Genomic DNA, 23,723 nt, shown 5'->3' on the forward strand with positions numbered 1-23,723 from the left:
GGTGATATATATACAATGGAATATTACTTGGCCATCAAAACGAATGAAATCTTGCCATTTGCAATGCCGTGGATGGAGCTAGAATTGATTAGGCTAAGTAACATAAGTCATAAGTCAATCAAAGACTACTGTATGATTTCACTCATACGTGAAATTTAAGAAACAAAGCAGATGAATATATAGGAAGGATAAAAAAGTAATGCAGAAAGGACTCTTAATTTAAGAGAAGAAACTGAGGTTTGATGGTGGGACAGAGGAGTATGGCATGGGCTAAAAGAGTGATGGGTATTAAAATATTAAGGTATTAATGAGCACAGGTGTTCTATGTAAGTGATGAAACACTAAATTCTAAACCTGAAGCTAATTTTACCATATGTTAATTAACTGGAATTTGAACAAAAACTTGAAAAAAAAAATAGGTAGTTCATGTTGAACTCAAAGGCCCAATTTTCCCAGAATTCTATGCTAGCATTTCTATTGTGCCTTTACACTAAAATGGTAAATTCCAGATCTTACCACCTATGCTGTGTTGTCGATTCCTGCTTGCAGGGTTTCAGCTTCCTAGGTCTGTGTGAAATTGCTTCCATTAGTAATGCTAAGTGTGTTACTAAAGGCTAGCTAAATCTCTAGTTATCAAAGTATCCTATTTCTGGATCCCCCATGTATCCGGGACATGAGAGTCACTAGGCACCAGAGATTTTATTATGACTGAAAGTGAGACTTGCTTAGTTAGATAGTGTGTGAAATTTAGTTAGAGTAATCATGGTGGTCTTAATCGTAGACATTGCTTCTGCTCAGTGTCCTGTATACTAACTATGCAAAAACAAAAATGAGTTTCTGAGAGCTTTCTTAGTCGACATCCAACTCAATTTCAGGTCAGGTGATGAGCTCATGGTCATGGGATCTAGCCCTGAGTCGAGCTTTCCACTGAGCTTGGAGCCTGCTTGGCATTCTCTCTCTCTCTCTCTCTCTCTCTCTCTCTCTCTCTCTCTCTCGCCACATGTACACGCTTGTGCATGCTCTGTCTCTCTTTCTCTCAAAAAAAATTTTTTTAACATTATCAAAATGAAACCAAACATTATTGTATCCACTGTACTCTAATAGGGATGTGTATATGTTGCCAAATATCAGGTGTAAGCAAGATGCAGAGAATGTTTTTTGAACTTAGAACCACATAAATGGTTCTTCTAATCACACAGATTATTTAATTCTTTTTTTTAAACACTTTATTAATTATTGAGAGACAGGGACAGTGTGATAGGGGAAGGGCAGAGAGAGAGGGAGGGAGACACAGAATCTGAAGCAGGCTCCAGGCTCTGAGCTGTAAGCACAGAGCCCAATGTGGGGCTTGAACCCACAAACCATGAGATCATGACCTGAGGCGAAGTTGGATGCCCAACCAACTGAGCCACCTGGGTGCCCCTCACACAGATTATTTTTAAAAAATTAACCACAAGGGCTCCTGCATGACTTAGCAAGTGTCTGACTTGTGATCGTGTCTCAGGTCATGATCTCACAGTTCATGAGCTCAAGACCTGTGGCAGGGTCTGTGCTGGCAGGATGGAACCTGCTTGGGATTCTGTCTCTCCTTCTCTCTGCCCCTTCTCTGCTCAACCACATGTGCGCGCGCGCTCTCTCTCTCTCTCTCTCTCTCTCAAAATAAATAAACTTAAAAACGAAAATTAACCACAAAGTTAGACTGTTCCTATACAGCAGATTAGGGAAATCTGGTGTATACCACCTCAGTCAAATAATGCAACCTAACATCCCTAATGATAGAACTGTGCCCCTTGAAATGATGTATCCAAAAAGATACAATATCACCTATGCCAAAAAGCACATTATATGAATCTAATCATGAAGAAACATTAGACAAGCTTAGGTTGAAGAACATTATACAAAACATAGATTTAAGGAATTATAAAGGACAGTTTTGGGGACACCTGGGCATATTTTGATAAATATGTATTCTATTGATTTTTGAATGTTAAATCAACATTGCATTCCTGGCACAAATCCCATTTGGTCATGCTGTGTATTCCTTTTTATATGTTGCTGTATTAGGTTTGCTAGTATTTTGTTGATGGCTTACGTTTTAGGAGGATCCTTTGGCTGTAGGGCTAGGAATGGTGGGGGTGGAATAGACTGGTTGAATTTACTTAAAACCAAAAGATTCAGGCCAGAACATTCAAATTTTGTGATATGGAAACAGTTGATGCCTTTGTGGCTGCAGGCTTTCTTCTCTGAGCAGTAAGGGAATGCCTCACAGCCCTTGGGGTTCCTACCAAATTACCTTGTGAATCAGTAGAGCAAAGATTTACATCCCTTCGTGTAGACTCATTCATTTGTTAATTCAGTAAACTTTGGAGTTAATATTTTTACCTTTTGATCCTAATTAAGATAATGGAAGGAAGATATATTGGTTCAGGTATAGAAATTATGGTTTGAAGTGTTACTTTTTTGGTGTGTTGGTATTTGTTCATCAATTTAAAGGCATATTTTGTTTTAGGAGCCAAGTTTAAAAAATATATTGGCCATTCGGCTCATGTAACTAATGTCAGATGGTCACATGACTATCAGTGGGTTATTTCTATTGGTGGAGCAGATCACTCTGTCTTCCAGTGGAAATTTATTCCTGAAAGAAAACTAAAAGATGCTCTTCACATAGCACCACAAGGTAAGCAGAACACACTGCCTGAACAATTTCTCTGTCAAAACACTCTTTAGTAACCCCAAAGCAGTGATTTTACTGTTGAAGTGTCATTAGTTTTGTAACAGTATAGTTTTTTGTTAGTGAAAATGTTAAATTGAAATCCTAGGTGTATATGTTTCGAGTCAGATGTCAGAGAGCATGAAATACAAAGTACTTCTGTGTGTGTTTTAATCCATGGATGGATAAGTGATAAAAACAGATACATTATCAAAACAAACATTTCATTGCATTCTCGGGGAGATAGGTATCTAGGTTTCATATATGGTTATATATGAACATCATTATCTAGTGTTAATTCATCTGTTACATATAGTGTTTTCTAGATATTTTTCATGTTAATTATACGTCCTCGTCACTTACATTTGCCCAACATTCGAGTTTAATGAGCAGTTGTTGTGGCGCCAGTGAAGGGATTTAAAGTAGCAAGTGGGTTTATGGTGAAGAGAGGAAGGTGCTTCTTGAATAGATCATGTCCTGTGATTGTTTTATGGCTTGTCACCATGTCAGTTGGCACAGGCAGCTCTGATCATTAATCTTACAGTGCTGTTTTGAAAATGAATGTTCTTGAAACAAGTAATGCTTCATTTTTAAAAATTACAGAAAGTCTGGCTGACTCTAATAGTGATGAATCAGATTCAGATCTGTCTGATGTTCCAGAACTGGATTCTGAAATTGAACAAGAGACACAGCTTACCTACCGTCGGCAGGTGATTTTTATTAAATGATTTTTTTTTCTGAAAAACTTGTTTCTTTTTTTTTCTCTTACTCCCTGTTGTTTATTGATTTATTGTTATATTTTGTGGTTTTTAATTTTCCAACAAATGGTTTCTATTGCAGTTTTTCTCCTTTAAGAGTTAAAGTACACTTATGTAAAATGTTCTTTTATAATAAGTGCTTAATATGTTAAGTGTGCCTGTATTCTGTTTGCCTATAGCTTTTTTGTCAGAGTACACTTCGGTTTATCCTCTTTAAAATATTTTCTTGTGAAGCATTAGAATTTTAGGGTGCCTGGATGGCTCAGTCAGTTAAATGTCTGACTCTTAAATTCTTGACTCTTGATTTTGGCTCAGTTCATGATCTCACTGTTTGTGGGATCAAGCCCCTCATTGGGATCTGTGCTGACAGCACAGAGCCTGCTTGGGATTCTCTGTCTCTCTCTCTGCTCCTCCCCCGCTAGTGTGTTCATGCACATGTGTGCACACCCATCCTTTCAAAATAAGTAAACATTGAAAAAAATAAAACGTTATTAAAAAATAATTTCATCACAGCTAGTATCCTCCTCAGTGGGGAAAAATTGAGAGCTTTTCCCCTGAGATCAGGAACATGACAGATGTCCAGTCTCAGCACTGTTGTTCACTCTAGTATTGGAAGCCCTAGCCTCAGCAATCAGACAACAAAACGAAATTAAGAGGTATCCAAATTGGCAAGGAAGTCCAACTTTCACTCTTTGCAGATGACAATATACTCTACATAGAAAAGCCAAAAGACTCCACCAAAAAATAGTGTGTAGAAGTTGGTTGCACTTCTATACACCAAAAATGAGACAATAGAAAGAGATATCAAGGAAAAGATCCCATTTATAGTTGTACCAAAAACCATAGAATACTAGGAATAAATCTAACCAAAGATGTAAAAAATCTGCATGCTGAAAACTAAAGAAAGGTAATGACAGAAATTGAAGAAGACACAAAGAAATGGAAGAACATTCCATGCTCATGGGTTGGAAGAACAAATATTGTTAAAATGTCTATACTATGTAAATCAATCTACATATTCAATGCAGTCTCTATCAAAATAGCACCAGCATTCTTCACAGAACTAAAACAAACAATCCTAAAATTTGTTTGGTACCAGAACAGACTCTGAATAGCCAAAGTAATGCTAATAAAGAAAACCAAAGCTGGGGCTATCACAATCCTGGACTTTAACCTGTACTTCAAAGCTATAATCATCAAGACAGTATGGTATTAGCACAAAAACAGACATATAGATAAATGGAATAGAATAGAGAACCCAGAAATGGACCCACAAATATATGGCCAAATAATCTTTGATAAAGCTGGAAAGAATATCCAGTGGAAAAAAAGATAGTCTCTTTAGCAAATGATGCTAGGAGAACTGGACAGCACCATGCAGAAGAATGAAACTGAACCACTTTCTTACATCATACACAAAAATAATCTCAGAATGGATCAAAGACCTAAATGTGAGACAGGAAAGACATCAAAATCCTACAGGAGACAAAGGCAGCAATCTCTTTGGCCTCAGCCGCAGCAGCTTCTTACTTGACATGTCTCTGGAGGCAAGGGAAACCAAAGCAAAAATAAACTACTGTAGAAGATAAAAAACTTCTACACAGTGAAGGAAGAAGTCAACAAAACTAAAAGGCAACCAGTGGAATGGAGGAAGATATTTGCAAATGACATGTTGGATAAAGGGTTAGTATCCAAAACCTATAAAGAACTTACCAAACTCAACACCCAAAAAAACATAATCCAGTAAAGAATCGGGCAAAAGGCATGAATAGACACTTTTCCAAAGAAGACTAACAGATACATGAAAAGATGCTCAACATTGCTCATCATCAGGGAAATACAAATCAAAACAATAAGGAGATACCACCTCACACCAGTCAGAATGGCTAAAATTAACAATTCAAGAAACAGCAGATGTTGGCAAGGACGTGGAGAAAGGGGAACCCTATTGTACTGTTGGTGAGAATGTAAACTGGTACAGCCACTCTGGAAAACAGTGGAAGGTTCCTCAAAAAATTAAAAATAGAACTACCCTAAGACCCAGCAATTGTACTACTAGGAATTTATCTAAAGGATACAAAAATGCTGATTCAAAGGAGCACGCACACTCCAGTGTTTATAGGAATACTATCAACAATAGCCAAATTGTGGAAAGAGGCCAAATGTCCATCAACTGATGAATGAATTAAGAAATACATATATATATATATGTATATATACACACCCCCAACATGTGCAATGGAATACTACTCAGCAATGAAAAATAATTAAATCTTGCCATTTGCAACAACGTGGATGAAACTGGAGGGTATTATGCTAACGGAAATTAGTCAAAGAAAGATAGATGATTTCATTCATGGGGAATTTGAGAAACTTAACAGAATGCACGTCAGGGAAGGGAAGGAAAAATAAGATAAAAACAGAGGGAGATGAACCATAAGAGACTCTTAAATACAGAGAACAAACTCAGGATTAATGGGGGAGTGGTGAGGGGTCAGGTTAAATGGGTGGCGGGCATTAAGGGTACTTTTCGAGGTGAGCACTGGGTGTCCTAAGTAAGAGATGAGACAATGAGTTCTCGTGAAGCTAAGACTACACTGTATGTTAACTAACATGAGAATTTAAAAATTTTCAAAAAATAATTTCATGGAACACTACCTATGTATTTGTCAGTGTGATATACAAAAAATATAAATTTGTTGTTTCCAAGGAAGAAAATTTCATAAAATACCTTCTTATTTTAGTGTTAAAACTTTAGTAATCAGTATTAACCACAATGTCTCAAAGTCCCATTAGGAATCTGTGAACACCTTTATTAATTTGTATTCTAAGGTTATTTTTACTTCTGTGCATATTACTGAAAGGTTTACAAAGAAGATCTACCTCAGCTTAAAGAACAGTACAAGGAGAAACAAAAAAGTGGTACTTCTAAAAGAAGAGAGCGGGCTCCAGGAAATAGCATTCGATTACACTTCGTTCATGGGTATGAAACAACTATTGTTCATTTATGTGTTTGCATTTTGGTTCACATTTACTAGCTTTGTGAACTTGAGCAAGTCACTCAATATTTCTTTGCCTCTTCCCCCATCTGTAAAATGAAGGTAACAGTGTCTACTTCATAGGATTCTGATGAGGCGTTAGTAAGCCAGTGTTTTTGGTGACTTAGAATATCGTCTGGTGCATAATAAGCACTGCATAAATGTCTAAAATACATTTGTCTTGTAAAAGTTTAGTATTCGTTTACAGAAATGGAACTTTTGTCTTTAATCAAATGAAAATAAGTAAAATGTAAGAGATTATCATTCCCCTAAATATATCTGATTTGGAATTATATTGTGCTCCCCTTTTTTTATTTGGCCTGCATTTGGCCCTTGTATTTTAATTTCAATAAAATACAGTTTCTGAATTTTTTTTCAGACATCTGGCAATAAGAATGTCAGATTTCATCCTGAAACAACAGATTCTCCAGTCAACCCTTGCCTTCTCTGCTACCCATTAATCATTTTCTTACCTGACTGATAATGCTTTCAAGAATTTATAAAGGAGTCATTTAGTAAGAATATTGTATTCTGGTGTTAAAATAGTAATTCTGTGTAGTTGTGTATTATACATTTAGTTTCTTTGAAACTCAAAAGAAGGCTTGCTATAAATGGGATTATATTGACTATTTTAAAAAGATTCAGCTATTTTTTTTCTGGATGTGTATGATATTTTAGAATTGTTGTTTGAATATTTTTGGGATATACTCATGATTCAACAATCTGTACAAAAGGGTACATTTTGAAAGTCCTTTTCTCAGGGAGCTCCTCTTTGCTGGCTAGATAGGATACTACCTGAGTAATGAATCTTTTAATAAAACCAATTAGATCTAAAAAAAAAAAAAAAAAAAGAAAAAGAAAATCTCCCCATCTCTGCCCTACCAGGCATCATTTTTCACTCTCCAAGGGCAGTTCTCTTCCCTTTCACGTGTTAAAAAAAAATAATAACAATTTTTGTTTTACAGTACACAGATTTAGTATTCTACTCATACAAGTAATAGTATACCGTATATACTTTTCTGCACCTTGCTTTTTCATTCAGTATTATATCTTGGATTTAGCTATTTGTAATAGGAGCAGTTTATAAAAGTTTATGGACTTTGAGATGCTTGTATTTTGTTTTAGTTGTGTAGTATCTTGTAAAACTGGACATTGAATGACCTTCAAGGGACTGTACTCCTCTATATAGTCCCAATTGACCAGATAAAGGCTAATGTTAATTTTACGTGATATGTTTTCCTATATTCAGTTACAGAGGTTACGACTGTCGAAGTAATCTTTTTTATACTCAAATTGGTGAAATTGTGTACCATGTCGCAGCAGTGGGCGTCATTTATAATCGGCAACAGAACACACAGCGCTTTTACCTGGGACATGACGATGATATTCTCTGCCTGGCTCTTCATCCTTTGAAAGACTACGTGGCAACAGGCCAGGTCTGTTAGAGCTTTGGGTTTACAGTCAGGGCGGTCCACTTGTTAAAAAAAATCTGCTTGTATTCTAGGAAATGAAGAATAAAGAAATCTTTACAAGTAAAATTTACCCCAAAATTTTCCTCCTGTTTTTCTTAGAGTTTTATTGTTTTGATTATTTGGAACTAAGAGTTTTGGCTTGTCTTCTTCCTGTCCGGATATATATGTTTTAATTTGTAGGGTAAACTTAGAAACATAAAGACTAGAAATTGGTTTGTTTGAGTTGAGTTACTTAAAATAATGAAATCACCTCACAAATGCTCTGTGACAACCCGGACGGCTACATTTTTTGTTTTACAACCACGATATTAACCATTCATGTTTACCAAAGTACAGAGCAGAAATGTTGAAATAGAAGACACTGCGAAGAGTTTTGACTGACATTTCTCTATGTGGGTATTCTTAGAGAAGGAGAAAAAGGGTGATGTTTATACATTCTTTCTTATGTAAGCACTTTTCTAGTTTCTTAGTATGTATGGTTGACCCTTAATACAAGTTTGAACTGCATGGCTCCACTTACGTGGAAATTTTTTACAGTACTGTAAATGTGTTTTCCTTCTGATTTTCTTAATATTTTCTTTTCTCCAGCCTACTTTATCGTAAGAATATAGTACATAACACATGTAACTTACAAAATACCTGTTAACTGACTATGTTATTAATAAGGCTTCTGGCCAACAGTTACGTTTTTTGAAAGTCAAAATTATATGTGGATTTTTGACTGTGCGGGGATTGATACCCAAACCCCCACACTGTTCAGATCTCGACTTTATTTCACTCTTATGTCCCCTCTTGTATAGGGAAACCATTTCCATTTAGAAATGAGGAAGTTTAGGTTTGAAGAAATGAAATAATTTTCTGAAAGATCTTTCAGCTAATAAATGGTAAAGCTTAAAGCTTGCTTAGTCTGTCTGGCTTTTTAAATCCTGTGTAGGGGCACCTGGGTGGCTCAGTTGGTTAAGCGTCCGACTTCGGCTCAGGTCATGATCTAATGGTTTGTGGGTTCGAGTCCTGCGTTGGGCTCTGTGCTGACATCTCAGAGCCTAGAGCTTGCTTCGGATTCTGTGTCTCCCTTTCTTTCTCTGCCCCTCCTCCACTCTTTGTGGATGCTTTTGCTCGCTCTCTCTCAAAAATAAACATTAAAATTTTTTTTAACTCCATGTAAATATACTTTCTAGGATACACTGAGGTGTGGGGGTGGGCAATTAGCATCGCTCTGTAGAGTTTTTCTGAAAGCAGAGAACACTCTTCCCTTTATCTTTCCTCCATCTTCCTTCCTTCTTGCCCAGTCTTTCTCCCCTTCTGTTGCTTCCTTTTTCTCCCTCCTTCCATTTCTTCAAAAACATTTATAGAGCATGTGCTATGTACCAGGAAGTGTGCTGGGAAGATAAGGATAAATAAGGCATGGTCTTACCGTGATCAACATTCATATTCTGAGGGACAAGGCATACTTGCAAGAAAAGTTGTGATACAGGGTTATAAGTATAAAGCAGCGCTTTTTAACCTTGACACTATTGACATTTTGGGCCAAATAATTCTTTGTTGTGAGGACAATTGCATTGTTGCGTACGGTGTGATCCTATGTATGGGAGGATGTTTAGCCGCATCCCTGGCCTCCACAATGTCAAATGTTTCCTGGGAGGCAAAGAAAGCCCCCTGCAGAGAATTCCTAATGAGATATACATGAATTCCTTTTGCAGTGTAACAAAGGACTGATTAATTGTGCCTAATAGAATCAGGGAAACCTTCAAGGAGATAATGACATTTGCACTAAGCAGTTTACCGGATGGGAGGTTGGAGAGAGTATTCCAAGTGTGTTATTTGGAAAAGTGGAGCAACAATCCCACAAAACACAGCTTATTTAAAGAGCTGCGAGTAGCCTGAAGTATTCAAATCTTAGGGGCATGATGAAGACCTAATTAAAAGGATTTGTGAGGTCTTCAGAGGCACTGTTCATCTTTACCTTTAGTCTATATAAAAGGTTCCTCTTAACGCACGAGTATTTATCCATCGCATTTGGCAAGGGGTTTCAGTGCTACTCTGGCACTGTTCTAAGGACAGCTGTATAAACACTGGTCATTTGCTATCGTGATTCTGGGATTGGAGAGAATTCATGTTGGATTAGATGAAAAGTCGTCATGCCCACAGGACATCCCTGGATACTGTGGGGTCTAAGCCTTTCTCCCAAGGCACAGGCTTACACTGCCTTCTCTTCCATTTCTTTCCTGTATTACATTTCAACCAACCAGTCTCATTTCCATAATTATAGACTTCTAAAATAAATATGCCTCTTAAAATTGTTAAAAATAAAAAATATTAAAATTAAAAGTATTTCTGAAGTATTTTATCTGAGGGCTTTGAAATTTAGGTGAGAAATCTTTTTTTTTTAAATAGTTTGTCAAATTGGTTTCCATACAACACCCAGTGCTCTTCCCCACAAGTGCCCTCTTCTATCACCACCACTTCTTTTCCCTCCTCCCCCTAGATGAGAAATCTAAATGGTGTTTTGTTTGTTGGAGTAGAGTACAAATAATGTTCCTTTGTCATGAACTGTGATTGTAATTGGAGGTGAAAGAAGCTGAAAGAACATTACCTACAATTTGAGTATGTTGACTTTACCCTAATTAGAAAATTTTGTTTAATTCAGATATCTGTTGAATGCTTCTCATTTGAAAGCATTAAACGTCATGGGGAAACACAAAGATAATTCAGATTGGCTTCCACTCCCAAGAGATCCCAATCTAATATGAATTGGATGAACTCATATATTGTATATGTACAATTCACGAAAAATTTACCTGAAACACACTCATTTAGATATCTTGTGAGTCGCTCAGATGCAGCACGTCCAAAATGAAGATAAATGAGATTACGCTTTCTTTTCAAACCTGCTTATCCTTGTATTTCCTACTTGGAACATGACATTAAGTTAGCCTGGTGGCCTAAGCCCAAGAGTCTGGCTTGTTCTCCTCACCCATTATAGCCAGTCAGCCCCTGAGTTGCATCCAAGATTTGCTCTGAATATAGCTCAGTGCTCTACCATGAATATATCTCTGTCATGTTTTGTTTTTGTATTTTACCTTCTCTGCTTGGCAGTCCTTTGCTTCATAATTTCTAATCTGTTGTTATAACCAACCAACTGGTCTTATATCTTCAGATTTACCCCCTAACCATTTTCCTGATTCACTAATAATCTTTTTTTCCATGTTTATCAGCTTTTAAGCTAATGTCTAAGCTCGTTAGCATGCAGCTCAAGATATTTAACCTTAGGCCAACTTTAAACTCTTTATGTGTATATATATATGTGTATATATATGTGTATTTATGTGTATCTATATATATACACACACACACATACACACACACATATATTCTTATATGTATAAGACATATATATATATATTAATGTTTACTTTTTAAGGGGTGGGGGGAGAGAGAAAAAGAGAGAAAGAGAATGAGCCTGAGTCGGGAAGGGGAAGAGAGAGAGGAAGACAATTCGAAGCAGGCTCCAGGCTCTGAGCTGTCAGCACAGAGTGAGATGCAGGGCTCTAACTCATGAGATCATGACTGAGCTGAAGTTGGATGCTTAACCAACTGAGCCACCCACACACTCCTAGATCCCTCTTTTTATCTCTTATCAATTATTTCCTTGTAAACTATGCCCCTGCCTTTTGAGCTATTTAGAATTTGTCCATGTATATAATACTGCTTCATTTCTTTTACTTAGTTCCCTCCTCTGGAAAATTCTTACCCTCCACTTCTATTCAATCCTCCAACTTTATCTAATTCCTATTGCTATTCAAACCAAGGTAAGTAACATCTGAAAATTAGCCTAACCTCTCCCCTCATCCCTGACCGCCATGCCCCACGGGTACTCTAAGAGCACTCGCTTTTTTTTTCTTGGCCAGCACTGAATGTGGTGTTATTCCAGATTTTTCACCTACTAGCTGTGGGAAAATTACTTAGCCTCTCTCTGCCTTAGTCTCTACTGGTTTAAAATAAGGATACTGTTGGTGTCGATCTCTTAGAATTGCTGATTGTTAAATGAGTCCATCCTTGTAAAGCATTTAGAACAGTTTCTGGGACATAAGTCAGTTCTTGGTAAATGTTAGCCTTTGTTGTCATCATCATCATTTCCATGTGACATGTCCAGTAAGCAATTGGAAATGTAAGTCTTAAATTCAGAAGAAGAATTTAATGGTTAGAAAGTAGAATTTGGGAGTCATTTGTTGATTTAACCATTGAAACTGAAAGTGAGATACCCCAAGGCAAAAACGTGGAATGAAAAGACTGGAATATTAAAGACAGAGTCTTGGGGAAGTTTATATTTAAGGGAGAGGTAATGCAGTTCTGAAGGAAACTCTGTAGTAAAAGTCTGGGAGACCGAAGAACCAGAACAGAGTGCGACTGTGAAATTATCAAATGTGTCAAACTACAGAAGTTAAACAGAAGACTTAACAGCCCATGGGAACATTTGACTGAAGAGCTTAGTGAAATATTGGCTGATGGTAGTCTTGTTATTTGTTATGTCTTTATATAAAATCAGTCTCAAAAATAATAATTGGCAGCTGTATCCATTATTTCAGGAGTTGCCTTTCTGCGCAAAGCTGTTCTCGCTCTTTATCCTTATAATTAATACAGTGATTACTTGAGTCTAAGAGAATAATTATGAATTGATAGTTTACCTGTGCATCAGTGAACATCTAAACCAACTTAAAACCTAAGTGATAGCATCTATTCAGAGCCTTAACTGCTTGGTACTTTAACCCCTCTGTATCTTTGTTTATAGCATTATCTAAGCCTAGAATGTACTTGCTTTCTTCTCTTTTTATCTGAGACTGTACTTTCTGAAGGCCCAGGTCAAGTATCATGTCTTCCATTTATCTACAGCCTTTCGTCTTCATTAAGCATCTGTTACCAGATACTTATTTGACTCAAAATGCCTTGTTTTCCAAATGAGTTTGCAAAATTTACCTGAAAGTCTTAGTGCTTGTTGTTCTGGCCTGGGAATACAGCTAACTGTAGGTGCTCAGTGAGAATTATCTTTATTGATGAAGTACAGGATAAGATTTGTGAGTCACACAGAACAGTCCTAGAAACACTGAGCTTAGCCTCATTAGCATTTCAACAAATGTAAGAAAAATATCAGTCACATAGATGATCTGCTTTATATTTTTTATTTGATAAACGCCCATAACAAGTAAGGCAAAAGCTGTATAATCTCCGGTTTTATTTCCCTTTAATACATATGAAAACAAAAATTTAATTCTAAAAGATGACGTTTATAATTCTTTCTATTGTAGGTAGGTAGAGATCCCTCAATTCACATATGGGATACAGAGACCATTAAACCATTGTCAGTATTAAAGGGCTGCCACCAATATGGTGTCTGTGCTGTTGATTTCTCAGGTAAGGCTGTTTTTGTCTCCGTAAGAATGGTCAAAATGCAGAGGTGATACATAGCATTATCGTTCAAATCAGTGTTGCCTAAACTTGTCATGTAGCTATGATCTACACAGTTGTTTTCAAATGTGCGTACTATTGTCCTAACCAGTCAGGGCAGAGGGTGTGGGTTTGTGGGCTAGCTTATAATTTAATGAGTGTTATTTTTAATACCCATTAATATAAATACATTTCTATTAAAACAAAAAAATGTCTATATAACATTTAAAACCGTCTCAAATACTGCTTTCTATACCTCCCACTTTGGGAACACTCCAATCTCATTTAATATTTTACAGCCACAGAATAAACTGAAAATGTTTAGGGTGAAAGCTAAGAAAGAAAGAGGTGAATGCTGAGGTATTTGTTTTCTAGCATTTCTACAAAGTGATAATTCCAAGCTATAAGAAAAATTTCAAACCATTTAGCTCTTTGCTGTATTTTTTAAACTTTAACAATTTCAGGTAGATCTACAATGAAAGCTAGGATATGGATTGGGAAGAGGGGAGAAATACTATTAAGAGGATTTTATTTCAACAAACCGCAAATTTGTGCTACTCTAGTTGAAATGAGTGAATTATTGGGAAGTGTAAATATGCATGTCGGAATCTGCTGATAGTCAAGAAACAAGATTAATGGCAAACTAAGGGAGTCAACAAGAGAAAAATCACAGGTAGTGATAACGAACTAATTGAGGTTTGCAGGGTGGCAAATGTTTACTTGTAGTTTGGGCGTTTGCAGCCTATCAACATGTGCACACCTGTCAGCATGACTGACTTAGTTCAGTCATTTGTCTAATACAGTCATTGCTTGTTTGGTAGTAGTGACAACTAATAAAATTGACCTTTACGACAAACGGTCATACTAATGACAGTATGTGGTTGTAACCTACATCTTTTTCATTCAGTTAATTTTCGTAATCACTAGGAGTTCTTATATCACAATAGAGTTCTTACAGTAAATTTAATTGAAGTAAATACTTTCTTCTTTATTTTTTCTTTATTTCCCATTTTAAAATCTCTTTTTTCCACTATCTTCTTCCTCTCCATCCTAACCTGGAAATGAGGCCAGAGAAAAATAATAATATTTAGATGCATTAGGAAATTATTCTTCTGCTTACAAATTCTGGTTATTGTATAGCTATACATATATGCATGCCTAACATTTAACATTTTTTAAATATAGTACTGTGGTTTTAGAACATGTACTGAATGTTTTTTTATCTCGTTGGTCAGTCTCTCTCTCTCATTCATTTTTATAGCGGATGGGAAACGTTTGGCTTCAGTTGGAATAGATGATAGCCACACTATTGTGCTGTGGGACTGGAAGAAAGGAGAGAAACTTTCAGTAGCAAGGTGGGGAAAAAACTTGATATCACATTGGCAAAGCACTGGAATCACTTAAAAATTAATTTTTAAAAGTTTTGAAATCAAATATGGAACCTTTTTTTAATTGCTACCATCTTTCTTACCATTGAATAAATAGTATAATCCTGGTAAAAAGACAAATTAAGGAATCATTTGTAGGTTTATCCCTTGTGAACCTACTTTAACTGTAACTGTAACTGTAGTAAGACATTGGAAGTGGCTGTTATCTTTAAGTCTGTATTTATAGGTAGAGTGAATTCTACTGTATAATAAACTTATATAGCCATTGGAAATGCTTATAGCATATATTTGAGTGAAGGATGATATATAAACATGCTGTAAGCATTTCCAATGGCTACATAAGTTTACATTTTCCATTTTCTATAGTGAGTGTGTATTTTATAATAAAAAATATTAACAGTTGCTTTAAAGGAGGAAATAGTCAACAGTGTCAGGGAAAGATTTATCTTCAGAGTTAACACAGTGTTACTTTTTTTCAGAGGAAGTAAAGATAAGATTTTTGTTGTAAAGATGAACCCCTACGTGCCTGACAAATTAATTACAGCTGGAATTAAACACATGAAGTTTTGGCGTAGAGCAGGTAAGGAAGTGCTTCTTTTTGCTCCTTTGAAACTTAAGAAATTAATACTTTTAAAAGTGACTTAGCTAAGTACAACGCAGTATCTGAGATTGGATCCTCGAACAGGAAGGAGACATTAGTGGATAAACAGGTGAAATCTGAATAAGGTCTGGAGTTCAGTGAACAGAAGTGCATCAAACGTGTTGGTTTCTTAGTTTTGACAAATAGTTTATAGCATGTAAAATGTTAACATTAGGTGAAATTAGGCAAGGAGTACACAAGAATTCTTTGTTACCCTTGAAACTTTTATGAAAATCCAAAATTATCCAAAATGTTTTTAAGTGATTCACAATTGTCTTGATATATTATAAACAAATGGAAGATTAATTTGTCATTTATTGACTACATTGATGTAGTATTCACATTTTCAGAAGGGTTTAACTTATGAGATTAATCGAGTGATGTCCAGACTCCTTTCTTCTGTTAAAGACATATTTTTTAGTATAAACTGAAAATGGAAACTTTGTAAAAATTCTTTATATGCTATAAAATGATACAGAAGTGGAAAGTCGTATTGCTTGAGTCATTTGTAACTGTAGATTAGCAACTGTGGAAGAAGTTCAGAATTTCAAATAAAAAATGTCTCCTTTCTAAAGAAAATAGTAGTGTAAGAGGTATACTTATAAATTCCATCAATTTGCTAAGTCTCAGTCCACGTAAACCTTTCAGATAAAATACACAAACCTAGGAAGACATAATACATGTAGAAAAGAATAGTCTTAATGAAGACATTTCCCAAGTTCAAGTTACTTTCAAATTGTAAACTACATAGAATGTGAATTGATTTTCAGATTTGGATTTGCTACTTTATCACAAACTCTTCAAATCATAGTGTATATACATTTACAGAGTAAAAAGAAGTATTTTCACATTTTCATTCCTGTATATTTAAACAAAATTTTAGAGTGTCTTGTTTCCTTGGAATTGCAGATACCAAACAACTAATGCTAATTATTTCTGTCTTGGAAAAAACCAAAAACTTTTATACGTTTCTTTGAAATAAGAGACTTAAAGAAAGTAGACAGTTTTAGAATGAAGAGATTTGCAATTGAATAACTTTTCCTTAAGATTGATTAGTCATATAGTGGACCTGAAACTGAACCATATGGATAAATGTTAAAACTTTGGTGTGCCTTCCAACCTTCCTCACTTTGGGGGTTCTGATCCATGGAGTTCTTTCACTAGCCAAGTGAGAAATAAGTAACCACTTTATTCATCTGAGTAAGTGCCGTCTAATTCTCTCAATGCATAGCTTTATGTAAATTAAGTAATGATGGCTCAGACCTGAGTCTAAAAGAGAGCTTCTGACCTCCTGTCTCAGATCTAGGCTTTGAGAATTCCAACTTATGAATTATTAATCCATCCTCTAAGGAATTTGAGCTCTGTTTCATGGTTGGTAGGGGTAAGGAGCCACTGAGTTTTTGAGTGCAATGATGACATGACCTGGTACAGCAGGAATATATTATGCTGTGTCTATCAGAAAACCCAGTTGTTTATTATCTAAACCAGGGGTGGCAAACTCTTTCTGTAAATGGGGAAATAGCAAATACTCTAGACTGCCTGGCCCCAAGGACAAAATCAAGATTATATAAGTACTTACAGAACAAGAACTCCTGCCTTGTTTTATTTCTAGTTGCCTTTAACAGGAGATATTCTCTCCAAGATCATCTTGCTGTAGTGAAAGGGCCTGGCAGTTTGGGCTGGGGGAACCATGGTCAGTCTTAGTCTTCCCCAGTGACACGTAGGTCCTAGTGTCTTCTCCTTCTGGATAACCCTACCTTCACACCTTGAGGAGCTAGCCAGAGTTAAAGCAACTCCTAGACTGAGTTCCACTGGCAGGTGCTCAGTAGTTGCCATTAGCAAAGTCCTCAACTTGTCAATGGTAATCAGCTTAGACCTTGGGGAAACTACTAGTTGGCAGCCTAAAGTTGGGGAGGCAGGTCCTGGAAGCAGAGAAGGCAATAGTCATGGCCTGTGTAGCTCACAGTGCTAACCTGTGCCAGTGGGCTCTGTACAAAAACTGGTGGTGGCAGGGTTTCACCCACAGCCTGTAGTTTGCCTCTCCTTCTCCAGATGACAGTCTGTGCTCTTGTGAAAGCCAGTCCCTTCACTTGTATACCAGATCCTTTCTCGCCTACTCAAGAACATCACTGCAGCTCTTCTTCCCTCTCTCCTGCATCCTCACTTTTCCCTCTTATTCTTTCCTTCAGCTTATAAACGTGGGTGTATTCTTCTATCTTAAATAAGTAAAAGCAAACAAAAATCCTCCTTCAACTTGACCCTTGAATTGGTAATCAGTTTCTCTTCTTATCTATGTACTATAACACTGTTAAATCATTGTTTAAATGTTTATTTTGCAATTTATCTTTTCCTTCTTTCCCTTGAGAGAGTTCTGACCTATTTTCCCCCCTTCACCAATCCACTTAATTATCCTTATAAGTTCACTGACAACTCTGACTGCTGTGGTAAGAAAAGTCAGTCTTCTGAATACATTTGGAATATGACCACTTTTTAACAAACTATTTTTTATTATTAAAAATTGTTTTTAATACTTATTTTTGAGAAAGAGAAAGCATAAGCCAGGGGGAGGGGCAGAGAGAGAGAGGGAGACACAGAATCTGAAGCAGGCTCCAGGCTCCAAGCTGTCAGCACAGAGCCCAATGCAGGGCTCAAACTCTTAAATTGTGAGATCATGACCTGAGCCGAGGTCAGATGCTTAACCGACTGAGCCACCCAGGCATCCCATTTGGAATATGACCACTTTTCATCATCTTTCATGCAACCGCCTGGTCCATGCCACCTTTATCATTTGCCCAGATGATTGAAATAGACATCTACTCTTTTCTCCCTTGCTGTTCTCTGATCTACTCTCAACCCAGAAATCAGGATGAACCTATTAATACATGATATGCCAGATTTCATTCCACTAACCATTTCCCATCTCATGTAGAGTAAAACTTAAATCCTTACAATGGCCTATAATGCTGCCTTTGACCTCTATAGCCCCATCTCCCATGACTTCCTCCCTTATTTTCTCTGCTACACCATACTGTCCTCTATAGCTGTTCCTTGAAGGTTCTTGTCACATTCCTGCATCTGGGCCCTTGGTGGTCCCTCTGCCTCAAACCTTCTTCTTGAGTGGCTTGCTCTTGCTACTTCTCTCAGGTCTTCATTCAACTACCACATTCCCAGTGAGGCCTTTCTTAACCACCCTACTTAAAATCGGCCCCTCCCATTTCTTCTCTCCTGTTTATGCTCACATTTTCTACATAGCACCCATCATCACCTGTTAACATACTGTGCATTTTACTTATTTGTTATATTTATTGACTGTCTCACCATAGGCTCCAGGAGAGCAAGGAAATTTGTTGTCGGTTTTGTTCATAGCTCTACCCCCAGTGCCTTGAATAGTGCTGGCATATGTATTTCCTGAATGAAGGAATGAATGAATGAATTAGTTCAATTGGAAAAAAAATGGGCAAAAGATATCAATAGGTAATTAAAGGCCAATAAAAATGGGAAAATATGATAAAAGTCATTAATAATCAGAGAAATCCACGTTAAAACCACAGTAAAATTCAATTGATATTTCATGTCTCCCAGTCTAACAATACACAATGTTCCTGAAAGGTGGGAAACAACAACTCCTCTCATTATTAGTGGGAGTGTAAATTAGTGCCTCAACTTTGTAAAATAGTTTGGGAACATATGAAACCCCTCATCTGTATGTTTTCCTTTTTGCACATACCCTGTGGTCATTGCTAGGCATCCCTAGAGAATCTCTTGTACGTGCGTGGAAGAGGCCTTTACAAGAATGTTTAGGGGCTCCTGGATGGCTCAGTCAGTTGAGCATCTGGCTTTGGCTCAGGTCATGATTTCATGGTTCATGAGTTTGAGCCCTGCGTCAGGCTCTGTGCTGACCGCTAGCTCAGAGCCTTGAGCCTATCTTCAGATTCTATGTCTCCCTCCCTCTCTCTGACTCTCTCCTGCTCATGCTGTCTCTGTCTCTCTCAAAAATAAGTAACACATTTAAAAAACATGTTTAAAGTAGTGTTGTTTTCAAAAGCTCAGAAGCAACTTAAGTGCCCAATAATAGGAAAATGGACAATTATGTTCATATAATGGAATGCTTATATAATTATGAAAATGCATTTTCCAGATGTACAAATCAAAATACATAAAACTCCAGTACAGATTGTTGGTGATAAAAGCAAGTTGCAAAGGAATATAGTTGACCCTTGAATAGCAAGGGAGGCTAGGGTGCTGACCCTGCAAATAATTTTTGACTCCCCAAATACTTCTGATAGCCTATTATTGATCCAAAGCTTTACCAGTGACATAAACAGTTAATTAACACATATTTTGTAAAGTATAAGTATTATGTAGTACAATCTTACAATAAAGTAAATTGGAGCAAAGAAAATATTAAGAAAATCATAAAGTCGGTTAAGTGTCTGACTCTTGATTTTGGCTCAGGTCATGATCTCACAATGCATGAGATCGAGCCCCATGTTGGGCTTTATGCTGAGCCTGCTTGGGATTCTCTCTCTCTCTGCCCTACCCCATCTGCATGTGTACACACTCTCACTTTCAAAGATAAACATTTAAAAAAAGAGAAAATCATCAGGAAGAAAAAATCCATTTATGATACTGTATTGAAATATATCATGTAAAAATGGACTTGTACGCAGTTCAAACGATTGTTCACTGTGATCTGTATTTATGGGATGGTATTTATAGAAAATCTTAAAACATGAAAAATCTAACATTGCCTAAGAATTTACAAATAAGTAGTAAAATAAGTATAAAGGAATGCATGGAATAATCAGCATCACATTCAGAATAGTAAGGGGTGAAGAAGGGAGATGGGATTGGCATCATGTTTTGGTTGTTTTTGCAGTTTTGTGTAGGTTGTTAGGGGATAGACATACGTTCATTGTATTGGGGGTTTTTTGTACGTTTTTTGCTTTCTTAAATATGTCATAATAAAAATTTTGAAAAACAATCAAAAGTGCTGAGGACTGGTTAAGCCGACTTAGCATATATATGTTTTATCCAAACAGCTATGGCCTAAAAGCTGCTGTGGATATAGCTGTCTGAGCCAGGCGAGTCCCTGACTGAGAGACCTCTGGTTTTCCTTTTAATTAAGTCTCTATTTAAATAATTACAGTAGGAAAGAAATTTTTATCACTTTATAATTTTATACATTTTAGAGGTTGTACTTCTGTGATTTTTTCATGAACCAGGGGGAGGATTGATTGGAAGAAAAGGCTACGTGGGTGCCCTGGGGAAGAACGACACGATGATGTGTGCAGTGTATGGATGGACAGAAGAGATGGCCTTCTCTGGAACGTCCACAGGAGACGTGTGTATCTGGAGAGATGTCTTTCTTATAAAAACAGTTAAAGCACATGATGGGCCAGTGTTTAGTATGCATGCACTGGAAAAAGTAAGTATCTGAAAGATAGTTTTACATTAACATAATTTGATCATGGATTGTAGAGCATTTTCACAAGTAAAGGAATATTGCCTTTCTTCTTAGCTGAGCCACCCACTAATAATCTGTAAACTAGAGCCTTCCTACCTTCTTTTATTCCTCTTTCAAACTCCTGAATGCAGAGTGAAATAGGTCTGCTATTTTAAAAAAGTTTGACTTAATAGTTATTAATCTCTTCCTATTTGTCAACAATGGTTTAAGTGTTTTATTATCACCATATCCTGTGAGGTAACTACTGTTGTTACCCTCCATCCTCTTTTTGAAAGATGGAATTATGAAGCATCCAGGAGAATATCTGTATCTTGCCGAATGTGGTAGAGCTATCTTATGGTTCCAGATTACAGACCTTGCTCTCAAAGTCTTGTCCTAAAAGTAGAATGTTTAGTGTTACTGTAAATATTTTTGTAGATTCCATGTTGATGTATAAAAAACATAAGGATTCTTAGGCTAACTTGTTTATAAGCTGTAACTTTTAGTTGTAAATGTTCTTTCCTCTAGAGTTTTGCAACATAAAGGGGGTTATTTTTTTCCGTATTTAGATCTTTATTAACTTGAAGCTTTTACTTTCAAAGGGATTCGTAACTGGAGGGAAAGATGGTGTAGTTGCTCTTTGGGATGACTCCTTTGAAAGATGTCTCAAGACCTACGCTATAAAAAGAGCCGCTTTGGCACCAGGATCTAAAGGTGGTTTGAGATTTAATTAAATTGAGCAATAAAAGGTTCATTGTTCATTAACATGCATGGTCACTGAGGTGGAGCACGTGGAATATATTTTTCCATCTTTACTGGATAGGCATCAGAATTTAATGGGAAAAGCTTTTTAACTGGATGCCAGAATCATTGCTTTCCTTTCATATGAATCTATTTTCTGTGACACAGATGGTAAAATATTAACCAAGTGCGAGATTATTAGTGGTAGTTTTATAATTTTTAATTTTTCAAAGAAAATTGCCCATATGGGCATCACCTGTACCATCAGTCAGGACTTTGTGTTCAGGCTCGGCGGTTTGTTGCACGGTCGTGTTTTGTTGACCCTGCCCGTCTGTCCTTGCAGGCCCTTCCTTTTACGCTTGCTCTCAGTATATTAAGGCACTCATCACGTTCTCTGTGACCTCCTTGCCTTCCTATATGCTATAACCTTTGCCTAGAATTTGCCCTTTCTCCTCCCTGTTGCTCCCTCCAATTACCTGACCATATACTCATTTTTCAAATCTCAAACATTATTTCTTCTAGGATGATTTCTTCCACTCCCATCTCCTCTCCATCCCCCCAGAAAAAGAATTTACTTGCATTATGCTCCTGCTTCACTATGCTCCTCACACAGGGCTCATTTTCCTCATTATACGCTCTGGGAGGGCAGGAGCTCACGCTGTTATGTTTACCAGTGTATCTCTGTAGTCTTCCTAGGACATAGTAGACATAAATGAATCAATCTTAAGTTGAATTGAATTAAAATTACTAACTAGAATATTGTTGTGCTCCAAGAAGGTAAGGAGGTGAATGAGGAAACAGTTATCAGTAGTAGGAGAGCTGGGATAATAGATAATTATTGTATATAGGTGGTACCTTTTTCTTGTTGTTTATTTATATTGAGAGAGAGAGAAAACATTTCCAGGGGAGGGGCAGAGAGAGGGTGAGAGAGAATCCCAAATGGGCTCCACCCCCTCAGTGCCAAGTGTGCCGTGGGAGGCCGACCCCTTGAACCACAGCACCATGAGCTAAGCAGCAATCAAGGGTCAGACGCTTAACCGACTGAGCCACCCCTGCACCCCAGGGGGGTACTTTTGAGAATAGTAAATTGAGTGGTTTGGGAAAATGCAGTGCATTTATTAGGATACTTAAAATACAGGAAAAAGCAACCCTGTAATGTGATTTTCATTGTCAAAGTAGTATTGTCAGCAACATGTACATCTTTGTATTCTAGTGACTTTATACCTAGAATATCTCCACTTAACATTTCAGGTCTTCTCTTGGAAGATAACCCATCTATACGTGCCATATCATTAGGACACGGTCATATTTTAGTTGGCACAAAGAATGGTGAAATACTAGAAGTGGATAAAAGTGGCCCAATAACACTTCTGGTGCAGGTAATCTGAAAAAATTTAATTTTTTTTCATTTATATGCAGTTGGATTAATATGTAAGAGCCAAAGGTTACAATAGTGAAAAATAATGTTAAATTAGGGAAATATATGTACATGAATATATGTATAAATGAAATATATTTGTTGAATCTGAGGCAGTTGTTTTTCTGTGAACTCTTTGTTTTCATTTTTAAGTTTCTAATTTAAAAAATTAAAAATAAATATATACTAAAATTTTGTTGCTGAAAATATTTGTCAGTGAAAATAATAATAAAACAAATGTTAAAAAAAAGTAAAATAACACCCTCTAGCTGCCATCTTGCGTCCCCGCGTGTGTGCGCCTAATCTCAGCTGATCCAGCCGAGACCCCCTGAGCGCCAACACTAGTCCCCACGTGGTCCCATTTCCATTCCAACAACATGAACGAAACTATCGGAGGCCAGGAGAAACTCGCCAAACCGCAAGCACAGGTGCGCATGGGTGCGAACGGAACTGCTCGCCCAAAGACGGTGGTTCGTAGAAGAGCTAAAGCAGAGGACAAAATCTTCATTCTCCGTAAGTGTCTTAGGGGTAAACAGCGTCGCTGGTGTTGAAGATGTGAATGTGCTCACAAACCAAGGACCGGTGATCCACTCCAACAGCCTGGAGTTCAGGCACCCCTGGCGGCGAACTTTCACCATCGCAGGCCACGCCGAGACAAAGCAGTGACAGAA

At 37.0% G+C, this 23,723-nt stretch overlaps 1 protein-coding gene across 2 annotated transcripts in view; it reads left to right on the forward strand.

Moving 5' to 3' along the window:
• EML5 (EMAP like 5) overlaps positions 1-23,723 on the forward strand; it is a 157,841-nt gene that overhangs the window by 65,605 nt on the left and 68,513 nt on the right. For both annotated transcript variants that reach the window (XM_029951761.1, XM_029951762.1), the window contains exons 11-20: positions 2,510-2,677; positions 3,314-3,420; positions 6,333-6,451; positions 7,756-7,942; positions 13,282-13,387; positions 14,682-14,775; positions 15,288-15,388; positions 20,674-20,876; positions 21,497-21,608; positions 22,887-23,014. In XM_029951761.1, the coding sequence (XP_029807621.1) occupies positions 2,510-2,677; positions 3,314-3,420; positions 6,333-6,451; positions 7,756-7,942; positions 13,282-13,387; positions 14,682-14,775; positions 15,288-15,388; positions 20,674-20,876; positions 21,497-21,608; positions 22,887-23,014 (1,325 nt within the window). The remainder of the gene's footprint in view (positions 1-2,509; positions 2,678-3,313; positions 3,421-6,332; positions 6,452-7,755; positions 7,943-13,281; positions 13,388-14,681; positions 14,776-15,287; positions 15,389-20,673; positions 20,877-21,496; positions 21,609-22,886; positions 23,015-23,723) is intronic.

This window comes from Suricata suricatta, chromosome 9 (genome assembly GCF_006229205.1).
Source record: "Suricata suricatta isolate VVHF042 chromosome 9, meerkat_22Aug2017_6uvM2_HiC, whole genome shotgun sequence".
NCBI classification, from domain to species: domain Eukaryota; kingdom Metazoa; phylum Chordata; class Mammalia; order Carnivora; family Herpestidae; genus Suricata; species Suricata suricatta.